Source organism: Temnothorax longispinosus, chromosome 12 (assembly GCF_030848805.1).
Source record: "Temnothorax longispinosus isolate EJ_2023e chromosome 12, Tlon_JGU_v1, whole genome shotgun sequence".
Taxonomy (NCBI): Eukaryota; Metazoa; Arthropoda; class Insecta; order Hymenoptera; family Formicidae; genus Temnothorax; species Temnothorax longispinosus.
Window position 1 is genome coordinate 10,571,059 of NC_092369.1, and position 12,477 is coordinate 10,583,535.

The window sequence follows — 12,477 nt, forward strand, 5'->3', positions numbered from 1 at the left end:
TCACAAGTACGCCTTCAATGCGCGGCACCGCATTGAAGATTGGACCCCTACCGCGATAAGGCTTCGCGTCGTATGATTTTGTGACCTTGGAATCACGCGAATGGGAAACGATCATCCTCCCATCTCGAATCAAAGAATCTATCGCGCTTCTTAATCCCAGCCTCATTCAGGGAAGAAAGAGCACGTCTGTCAAGACACGTCGACGGACGTATGGACGATGGACGTACGGACGAACGGACGGACGGACGGTTACATAACTCCGACAGAGACGAAGGGTCGAGGACCAGAGAGAGAGTATTGTGCTACGCGCTGTACATAAGGGACCACGCTTAGGCGGAGGAGGAGAAGGAGAGGAAAGGAGGAGCTGGATTTGGAAATTTAGTACATAGACAGTAAATGGGGTATCATGTTCAGTCTAAGGCTTAAGGACTTTTGTTTGGCGTGGGAGGCTGCAGCGCGCTGCCCGATGTGTCTCCCCCTCTTCAATCGCTTCTCCTCGCTTCTTTCCCTCTACGCCACCCCTCTTCGCAATCCGGCCGAACTCTAGGCACCAACCTGCCCCATTCATTCGGCGGTTCTCGTTTTCATTGGAAACGGCTTGTTTCCACCGCGCGATATTCTTCGCGAACGCGCGCGAAACGTTACTTCTCGTTATTATTATCATCTCGTTATCTGAAAAAATGCGCCGCCTCGCGAAAAGTCGCGGTGAAACATTCGCGATAGGTACGCTGCACGCGAGTCGTTACAGAAATCGCGGAGGAACGCTTCCTTCGAGATGCGTAGAGATATCTGAGAAAGCTGAGCCGACACGAAAGATTACAGATACCCGACCATCGAGGCTTCGATAATTGCACGGCAGCGCGAGTAATGCAATCTTATTTTTCAATTAACTTTAAATGAGCTTTGCTACGCGATGATAATTTTATTCGTTTCCTTTCACTCCGGCCCGAGATGCGTGATAACGAAATTCGACGAGTCGTCGACGGATTCACGAGATAACGATTCCCTCCGCCGATCTTTCATTGAGAAGAGATTCGCCTCCCGATCTGTCGCGAGAAAATAAAGAATCCAGTAGCCGCGCGATTCGCGCCGACACCGTGTACCAGCGATATGCATCTTATCATATCGCATTATAATGAATAAGACGTCACGGTCGCCGATGCCTTCGCGCGCGCGCGCGAACTACGGTCTCCTCAATTAAATCCGATTACTGGGCGAATAGATACGCAGGATAAGAGCGCAATAATCGCGGCACACAACTCGATCCGGTTACTTCATTACGCGCTCGCAGCCGAACGCGACCTTGAGAAGAACTCACGAATTTCGATCGGCGTTAGATCTAAGCCGATGTTTTTGAGACGGACGGAGCCGGGAGCTCCGTTTCTTCGTCTTCTTCCGATTCCTACCCCGTCCCCCCACCTCCTACAGTTTCTGATCCATCCTGCTGTACTCTAGCCTGTGGAAGGGGACGCTGCCCACAAAGAGGCATAAAAAAATTGAGTGGAAAAAAATGACGGGCCTCTCGCTACCGTGGTGCGTGATCAGGTGAGGCCCCCTTTACCGATGTGCACGCACACTGGCGCCGCTCTCTCAATAATGTCCGCGCGCGAGCGCGTTCGTACACCTTCCCGATCCCATGCGTGTGCCTTGAAGAGAGAGAGAGAGAGAGAGAGAGAGAGAGAGGGGGGGAGAGAGAGAGAGAGAGAGAGAGAGAGAAAGACGGAGGGGAAGAAAGACAGAGAGAAAAGACGATAGAGCTCGCGGCTACCGCGAGAACGAAGAATGGACCTTGCCCGACTCTACGTACGCCTTGCGAAATCATCTCTCGGATGAGATGTGCCTCGTGCATCGCGCGATATCACCGGGGTTACTTTTTGAGGAAAGTTCGAGGGAGGATTGATATTTCCCCTCTCCTCTGTAAACGGCGTATGTGTTCCATATAAGAAACATTTGATTATAAAAGTCTTTTTAAATTTCTCCAACTTAACATAATTGTTTGATACCTGCACGTCCAGACTTCAGTTTCATAAGTCTACATCTATTATTATATAGTTCACTCAGTTTTTTTAGTAAACTCATGAATAACTCGGAGTGTTTTGTTTCTTCCCCTCTCAACCACTGCCACATATATCTGGATGAACTGCTCGTATTCCACCTAAGTCTATATTAAGTTCCTGTCTTTCATCATACAGTCTGCACTGAAATACTAAATAGTTAAATATATGTATCAGGTGTGTGTGTGTGTGTTATTAATGTGTACGCACTCTCGACTGTTATATAATATAGGAATTTATAGGACTGTTATTTAACTTATCGCCTTTAAGTGCGTTCGAAGATAAAAGTGAGAATACTAATTCAAGCAAATTAGCCAGATATCAATTTAGATCTTTCGAACCATATTTCATCCGCGAATTTTGAATGCTGAAATGTACGAACGAAAGCCCCAAGTGAAGCAATGCTACGGATACTGCGCAGCGACCAAGTTCCAAGATCGTCGAATCGATTCCTAGATCCACGGGTGATATTATTCCGCGAATAATTTCCGTAGCGCGGTTAACTAGATCCGTGTTGCGGTTTTCCGGCGTTCAAGATAGCGGACGGGGGATGAGGGAGGGAGGGAGACGGCGTCACGAAGCTCGGCCTCAGATATCGATCGAATGGCCGAAGTGGACGATGATGATGCCCGGCAGGAACCGAAGAGTACGAGGCAAATTGGAGGAAATATTGTGGACAAGGAGAGAGAGGAACTAGGATGAGGAGAACCTGTACAGAAGTTGCGTGAACGCGACCTGACCAACGCAGGCAGCGACGAAGAGAATGAACGAGGGGCGGGGAGGGGGGGCGGCAGGACGGGGAAGCGGAGGAAGGGAGCGGGAAGAGGGAAGAGGAAAGAAGTAGAAGGAAGATCGAGGAAGATCACGAGGACGGGTGTATCGGGGGAGACGCGGGAGGTGAGGAAAGAGAGCTACGTCGAGGCTGAGGCTCGAACCGCTGAGGTGAAACGAAATGATAATGGAAGGAAGAGCGGTGGGCATCGATGGATGAAGAAGCAGAAAGACATTGACGATGGAGGATGAAGCACGACGGAACAGTCATTCGTCGTGAGCGCGCGAATCGCCGCGCGCCACGACGCGAAGTTGTAACGTGTGAAAGGAAAAAGGAAAGACGGGAAAGACGAACGAAAACCGCTAATTTCGCCACCGTGATGGTTGTGAAATTGCTGACGGGAAGTCGATAAGCGGGAGATATACCTTAGAGAAGCTAACTGACAAGTCAAACGAGAAATCGACCGAGAGCGGCCGATAAGGGTGGCGAGCGTACGTCGGGCATACGTTGCGCAATGTCGGGGGAAAAAAAATGCGGAATTAAGAAGGCAACGAAAGATGAAACGGCCAAGATGAGACTCTCCGAGTAATCCGATTCGACTAGTGAGAGAGGAAGCGGAGCACACCGGCGGCGGCACGCACCTAGAGCGAAGAAAGATAGCGCCAGCCGGTGAGGCGGCTTAATGAAAGAAAGGAGGCAGACCGAGAGAAACGTGATGATAAAGGAAGAAGCTGCGGAGGACATTAGTGGCGGAGGAAGAGGGTTGCCGGAGAAGAACCGTCGCCGCCGCGGCAAGTCAACATCGGACGAAGAAGGACGAAGCGTGCGCGCGCGAACGCGGCCGAGATGGTGGAAAGAGGAGCAAAGCAAGGGGGTTACGAGGCGAGATGAGGAGGAGAAGGAGGAGGATTGAGGCAGGATGCTGTGCCGTCACGGTACACTAGCCTCCGGACTTGAATCCCGAGCCCTCCGGCCACGGAGGTGCATAGCTTCATTCAAGAGGCGGTCATCTTTTTCGTTTTCCTTCTCTCTCTCCCTCTCTCTCTCTCTCTCGTTCACTATATCGTTCTCTCTTCCTCTCTACCATCCTCATTTTCCTCTTATTTCCTCCCGTAGCCGCGTGTCAGTACGCCGCGAGATCGTGTATTCCCCCGGTGGTGGAATGTTCGATAAGGAGAAACGGTAGCGGCGTCCTGGCGCGGTGGCCAGGATCGACGTGAAACGTCGCGAAGGTAGACGCGTTGGATTAAAGGACAGGGATCGGCGAAGCGCGACAGGCGATCGCGATATCGCGTGAGCTTTGGTCCGTGACTCCGATTTCGAGTCGCAGAAACGAGAATAAGACTAAATCGTTAGAATTAAATCGCCTCGAAGTTTTCGCTTCAAAAAACGATTCTCTATCCCTGAATCGCCGAGATCTCCGAAAACAAAATGCGTCCCGAGGAATGTCGAAAGTTTGATCCGATAGGAAATCCGGCGAGGAGACCCTAACATCGCGCGCGGAACGACAACGAACTCGATTAATCGTAGAAGACATTAGTGAAACGAGCGTGACAGTACCGTTGCGCGAGATGAAGCATAATTCTACTTCCTGCCTTATTGGGGGCGTGGTGATTACGGCAATTTATGAATTCCTGAATTTTTAACCTCCCACCCCAAACTGGTTACAAGTCTGCGGTACTCCGATGCTCCTTTCGTCGAACTTCCCTCGCCTTTCGTCCTCGCGTCGCATTCAATCAGTGTTACAACTAATCAAGAATAAATTTACTGCCAACGCCTCCTCGCGTAGCGTGAACAATCGTGTGAAAAAAAAACTCCTGCTACGTGTCCACGGAGGTAGTAATTTACGAAATACCTACACTATAAATAAATTGATTTATGATGTAAAAAATTTACAAATCGTTCAACTATGTTTTATTAATTTTCGCTCTATCTTTACGAGTTCCTATCTTCCGGTTCATAATCCAATTACATTTATAAGAACTATCCATAATGAAAACTAAAGATAAGTCGTTTTATTTTCGACCCAACTGGCCAAAACTAAAGATGTTGCTACTCAAATTGCATAGCCCCATACAATTTTCTTTTGTATACTTCAGATTCCTCAATAATAATAATATTTTTTATTTTGTCATTATGTAATATCGTATTACTCTGATCTTACTTCGACGAATGTATCGTAAACGACATAAATAAAATATAATCGCTGTGCATGTCTCCAACAGCTTCATCATAAAAATCTTTCTTATCGTTTCTAAAATACCTCAATTTTTGCACTTGCCTGCACCGCTCTTCTTATCCTCCTATCTTACTCTCTTTTCGACGATCCTACTCCTCGAAAGGATGTCCGATAAAGAGAAACGATTATAACGAGAAACTACCACTTTGTAACGTGCCGCGGAGGCCGATTAATCGCGGAGAATCTGCCGGTACCGTTGCACGAAATCTGTGTAATTTGTAAACTTTTTTACTGTCCGCAAATGTATAATTTGATTCGGTTTAATCTCCGTCTGGAACGCGACGCGGCCGGGACCGTCAGCGAGTACTTATTACTGTGTAGGGGAAAGTGGAAATAAAACGTAACAATCTTTAGATCCGATCAGTTTTTGCTAAGCCAGGAATAAGGATCATTTCTTGCAAAATCGTGCAAATAAAGATCAATAATTAAAAAAATATCTATGTATCTGGGATTACTTTGTGCAGGAAACTCGACTAAAGATTAGTGAAATATTTATCGAAGCACTACTCGTTAAAAAAATTTATTAGTTACAGAGTACGATAATTGTATCAGAAAGACAAATACAATAAATAATTTTACAAATCACATTACGTAAAAATAAATATAAATGCTCTTGATAATATTTGAAAGTATTTTAAGAAAATCATTTCATATATTAGCAATAACAAACATTGCAAAATATAATATTAACGCCTTATATAAAATACTATTTTCTGCGGGATATTAATTTTCATTTAATTAAATAATCATTCGGGCTATTTTTCGTTACATTTAACTACATGACGACGACTGTAATAGAAATCATTTCGCGCGGCAACGAAAAATGATGTAATTACATACCGCATTATAATTACCCCCGTTTTAATATTGAACAGAACACAGTAACGGCCGAAAAAGACGAGCGAGTTATCATTTTCTTAACCGTCGTCGTCGTCGTCCAGCGATAAGACTGTCGGGCAATTAAGAGCCTGGTCTCGATTAGTTATTAAAACGACAGTGGAAACGGCTTTAACGAAGCAGCAATTTCTGCGTAGGGTTTAGATTTGTTCGTTTACTAATTTCGTGCTAATGAGCGGCGTGCCGCGCTGATCGGTCCGCACCTTAACGATTATCCCTCTGTCGCTCCTTCCGTTCCTTCTGGGAACGCCTAACGGAATAAATCACGCATGTACATACGTACACACGTACGGTCGGTCTGAAAGAAAAAAAAAAAGATGTTCCTCATTGAGATATTTCACGTAACGGACAGGCGGAGATTGCGGGATTTTCTTGACGAGCGATGTCATTCGATCCGCGACAAATTAACCCCCTCCGTGTGTCACATTGTACCTAACGTGGCAGATATACGTGCAATAACTGGTTTTTAATCGCCGGGTTTCGTGTTTTGCCCCCGTTTTTTTTTCTCTCTTCCCCGCGAAACGGGAGACGGAGAAGCGCCGGCCGATGCGCTCCGCCGGCCTCCGGTGTATGATAATCTGCCCTATTCTACACAGGCATTCGGTGAATATCGTTAAGTTTTAACGATCCGCCTTATGGAATGTCACGCGCCGCGTCCTTCGAGCCGCCGCCGAGCTCTTACTCTCTGTCTTTCTGTCATTCTCTCTCGGTTATCTCGCGCCGCGCTGTCTTTTTTCCACGCGCCGCCGTTCGACGGTAATTATCGTGGAAAGCGCGGAAAGCTGTAAACTTTAACGATTGTCTCTAAATGGCTCGTAAAACGGCGCGTTAACGAATTTGCGAAACTGAAATCCATCATCGGAGACATAAATCGTCAACCTGCGAACACGCGTACGGCCGGACGGGCTACGGAAAATGTCACGACTTGGCGGCAAGAAATTTTCTCGGAGGTCAGGTCACTCCGTCCTCGCGTAAACCCTTACGGTGCGCAATCCGAAATCTCAAAGCCGCAAAAGGCATGCTGCATCTTTGATAAGAGTTTCAAGATCTTTCTCAAGCCTTCCCTCGAACAGACATTAATAATAAGATGATGTGTCCCCCCGCATGCTGTAAGATAGAAGCATCTTTGCGTTGGAGAAATCCCGATCAAATATGGAGGCTAGGAAAATCTATGGGTATTACAAATGTGATATCAATTTATTACAATCTCTAATTATTTCAGTGTATTCTTTGATATCTTGGCTCCGAAATACTCTTCCGCTCTAAGTCTTACAAGAAGATGCTGCCGTATTATTAACATTTGTACTGAGTTCGTTGTGAATATTGCTTATCAGATTTTATGATATTCCAAGAATATTCTTCGTTGATAACTCAATGTGCAGCCATGTCCGAATTGTCAATAATGAATTAATAATTTTTTATACTTTTTAAGTTTGTAAAGTATTTATCGATAATCAAGATTAACGTATACTTTGTTATGTCAAGGTACATAAAACAATACGATATATGAAAAAATATTGCATTTTGCAGGCAAACGACTATCTTATAGGTTTTATTTTATCATTTTGTCGAAATAATAAAAAGATAATACCGTATTTTCTATTGTGTACTGCAGGATACAGTCTCTTTGTAAACGTAATTTTATTAGGCACGCTAAAGAAAGAGTAATGCCCAGAAAATTCCCTTTTTGAGCGGAAATAAAAAAAAATGAACCAAATCAGATTAAAGCTAATTTTTTACTGATTATAAATACATATAACTTATATACTTTTATCATGTTATCACGAACCGTTTTGGATGAATGAAATAGTAAAAGTTGATTATATTTCATAACTAAAATCCATTAAAGCCAATTTCGAACTTTGGATGCGCTCAACGTATTATAGTGTTCGAAAATCGAATTCAATTTCTCTCGCATTGCAGTGCAATGCGCAAACGTTCTCTTTAAGCAAAAACGTTTCTATTTTTATTTCTTTTTATTTCTCAAATAATTCTGTATTCTTTTGTGCTGTAAATCAAATTCCAGTTTTTGGCTGCAACTGCAACAGATATTGCGTCATAATCATTTTATGATTTCCTGCAAAAAATGCTCGATTTTACTCAAAGAAACACGCTTACTATTGACAAATTAGGCATTTAATTCGAACTTTGATTCATGATATCTCAAAAACTAGACATCGTCACGTAACAATTTATTTAATGATCTACTCGTGTGAAAACCTTTCCGATGGTACCTTACTCAATTCAAAATTTTTTTGCTTAAAAATGGGATTTTTAAGGATTATCTTGGGCACTCTTTCAACATTCTCTAATGGAAATTGCCTAAAGAAAAGAGTTAAAATTCTAAAGGTTTCTTATTGAAATCGCTCGTAAATTTACTGAAAAATGACAAATTTTCTAACCACTTCTCTCTTTTAAGGCTCCTGCTGACTCAATTGCCAAGTCCACGTTGACAGTACACACAGCATCACTCTTGGCAAAATCGTGAACTAATAAGGGTTCTCTCATTCATACAAAATGGCATAGCTGTACATGCGTAGCATAAGAGCGACTGGACCAATGAGCATCTAACTAAAAGTTTTGACCACACCTTGTGTTAGATGCTTATTAGTCCAAGCGGTCTCATGCTATGCAGCTATGCCATTTTTGCGTGAAAGGGTCCAAAAGCGTGAAAAATCACATTAAAAAGATAAGTTATTCTTGCAACGTACAACGTCATTTTTCGTTTTAGTTAGTAGTGTTTTTATATTTAAAATAATTGTCGTAGTGTTAAAATATACCGAAGACTCTCATTTTGTTATATAAGTTCGGGGAAACGTGTACATACGAGGTAAAACGATCCCCACCGATTTTAATAATAATGCCTTCTCGTGTGGAAACATTAAGAGACTTCTTCGCAGGAATCACTATGCCACTCAAATGTAATGATGAATAGCGTCGATGCGCCGTCAAGTTAATTTTTTAATATAGAATTCGCTGATCTGAGTAAGGTATAAGAGTAATTTTGATTACCGGGCAAAGTACATTCATGCATGATTACTATACTCTATTATTACCACTGTACTTCAGTACCTACTAACTAAGTTTGTTTTTGTAGTGGTTTGATTGCCGGCTTAATTGTATATAGGTTGAATTTTAATATCAAAATGATGAAATGTCATTTCGGAAAAAATAATCCCTCACCTATTTATTATTTTATAATTTTATACTTCTACAATTTTTTATTTTATTTATTTTATTCTTTTTATAATTTTTATTTACTCGACATTTATAGTTTTATCTAATGTTCAAATTTTAATTACGTTAATTATAATAATATATTTTTTATGATAATAAAAAATGTATTGACGTATTTTTGTATTCTTTATTCCATCCTTAATACATTAGAGGTAAAATGATCCCCAGAGACCGTTTTGTCTATACCTTAGGGATCATTTTGTACACCTCTGGTACCAAATAATCTCTTTACAGAATTTTGGTGAAAAAACAAAATATATATTTAGCATTAATTCAAAATTCTGTTTAATTAATTTTAGTTAAATAACCACTAAACCAAAAATCATTAAAGATTTAAATAGAAATACATTATTTCATACCATTAATTGATTTCTCCCTTAAAGGGATCATTTTGTACATGTTTTCCCTAATATGTGAAAGCAAATATTTATTTCAATTCGGCAGTTGTCAAACAGAGCTTGTTTACGTCTTTGATTAGGGCACAATTCAATTGGATACATATATGAGTTATTTATTGACCACCCAAACAAAAGGGAAAAGTTTTCGGTATATTTTAAAAGTTTATTCTATAGATTACAAACTCTATTTCATTAATTTTATTTTATTTTAGTGTATGTTACAAGAATTTTTATGATATATTTTTATGACATATCTTCTGGCTGCAGTGAGTGAACAGGAGCCTTAACCTTTCGTTGTTAACCGCAAATATCTGTTTCCGCGACGAAAGAAGTAAAAAATAATATATCATATAATAATATAACAAAATTATTATAACAAAAATAAGCATGCGTTAAAATTTAAAATATTTTTATATAATCGTAAATCGTAAAATTTTAACGTTGTTAATTACATCACAAAAGCATTATCTCAACATTAAATCGGCATAAAATTTCTAATATCCATGCATAAAATGCATTTATATTAGATCTTGAAGATGCAGGTCAAGTATTGTAAATGACTATAAAATAAACCATGAAGATCTAGACAGAAGGAGCGTGACAGGAAAGAAGAAAGGAAATGAACATACCGTTAATAACCCTTTAAAAATTCTTCAGAGGCATGGGCAGGTACTCCGTGTTTAGGGTAAACTCGAGTAAAATGGTCATACAGGAAAGATGGCCAACCCATGTTCGTTCAATGTTTCATGGCGAGCTAGATTGAAAGAACATAGGTTGGCTATCTTTCCTGTATGGCCATCTCTTACCCGAGTTTACCCTATTTAGCTAAAACGCCCACGCAACAAAGAATTCACAAAAAGACAATCAAACCTTTCTCTTCTTTTCTTTAAATAGAAAAAAACCCTAAATAGTGAAAGCCCTAATGCCACCGATCTTTAGGGCTATCGATAACGGTATCACCTTTTGGAAGAAGAAGAGTATTTTATAAAGACGTCACACGCAACAAAGTGTATTATAAAGACGTTGAATAAATCTTCTAAGTTTTGAAACATGTCTAAACGCCACTTACCTATGCTAAATAACAAATGCCATTTATTTCCGGATTAACGCGGAAATGCGAAAAGGTGTGGTAACGTGTTAATATTAACGCCATAAATCAGTTTGCTGTTTATCTGGGGACCCTTTAGAAAAGACTGAAAAGACCAAAGGAAATAAACGGAGTCAACCTTAAAAGAGGAAGACTCAGACAACGCCACTTTTTACAATAGACTTACAGAAATATCAACAAAGAACACGATACACGTGCCTTTCGTTCTACTGCGTATATAGATATGTAACGCTAATTACGTCAGACGTGTCGAAGAATTAGTAGACGAATTACAAACGTTGTGGTTCCATAAACCACGCGTATTAACACGGTATAGCAAGTAGAGATAGCACGCGAGATAGCAGATAGAGATTTATAGAATAGCACCTAAAGGCGTGCATATGCGCGCGCGAACTGGTCGAAACTTACCTGAGGACACATCTTGCATTGGTACTTCCTCGGCGGGTGCGAATGAGGTCCACCAAGATGGGAATTCAGATGCGACGGATGGGAAGGTTTTACGGTGAGTGGCTGAGGAACCACCAAAAGGCTGGCTGGCGGGCTTCCGCTGCTCGAGCCGCCGGCGCCCCGATACTGCTCATCGCCTGCAATCATTCACAGATTCGAGACTAGATCGGGATCGCCTTGGAACGACGATTGTCATCGAGGACAGAGGACATGGCGCGATATCGTAAACACCGGCCGCGTATACGTTTTAATTACTCTCGATTATTTCCTGTGACCTACTTCGATTATAAAGCGCGCACGCTCTCCGGCTGGAAAGTGACACAGTAACCATAGGCAATCATCAGTATTTCCCAAGCACTTAATTGAACGCTGATTATAGATCAAGCGCGCGATATATGTGTTATTGATGCGTCTTACGAGCAAGACTGTCTGATGAGATAGTTTTTTTTTTTTTGCGTCACGCAATTTGCCCCGAGTTTAAAATACGGCGCAAGGTGTCGATACGTCATTGTCCGTCACCCGTTAACATCTAGTTATTATTAGAATATATAATCGAGAGGACAACACGTATAATACGTCGAGTCCAATGAGCACCGTTTAGAGTCCTGCGCGCGCGACGAGAAGACTTTATCCATCGCGCAGAGCCATTTCGACGAGTTATTGTGACTCGCGATTTATCAGCAAATCCTGTATAAGGCTTCGGGCATTTCTCACTTACATTTTTTCTTACGTCTCTCTTGCTTACGCTTGTCGCGATAAATGTTACGCACGGAGATCTACGCACGCATACAATTATCTACATGTACACACAGGCGCGCGCGCGCGCGCGCGATACCGAGAAAGAGGCACACGGACGGCCGAGCGGTCGACCGATTGACGCAACGCTCGGCGGCGTGCAAGGGGCAAGGATCCTGCGGGTTGCAAGGACGAGAGCGATCCTGCGTTACGAGTGTTGCCTGTCATTAAGACGAGTTCTCAATATCGATCGGCGCGCATAAACGCGGAGTGGCGCTCGGCCCTCACAGCCAGCAGGTTGGAGCTGGCTATATCATCACGCGCCGCGCGGCTGTGTGTGCCCGTTCGCGGTATTCCGCTACTACTTTACGCTCTTACGCATCGACACTTAAACGCATCACGCTCCTTATGCATGCAAGCGCCTGCAAAAATATACCGTCATCCTTTCGGCGCGAGAACTGCATTCGCGATTACTTCTCTCGCTGTCTCTCGCGCGTTTGAATCTACTCGGGAGAGATAACTCGCCCGATAGAGAGAGAGAGAGAGACGAGCGATAAACATCTTAGACACGCGGGGCGATTTATTTGCTC

The 12,477-nt window shown here is 42.5% G+C and overlaps 1 protein-coding gene across 2 annotated transcripts in view; it reads right to left on the reverse strand.

Moving 5' to 3' along the window:
• Window positions 1-12,477, reverse strand: part of LOC139822997 (zinc finger protein rotund) — a 162,806-nt gene that overhangs the window by 55,204 nt on the left and 95,125 nt on the right. For both annotated transcript variants that reach the window (XM_071795259.1, XM_071795258.1), the window contains exon 5: window positions 11,114-11,289. In XM_071795259.1, coding sequence (XP_071651360.1) covers window positions 11,114-11,289 — 176 coding nt within the window. The remainder of the gene's footprint in view (window positions 1-11,113; window positions 11,290-12,477) is intronic.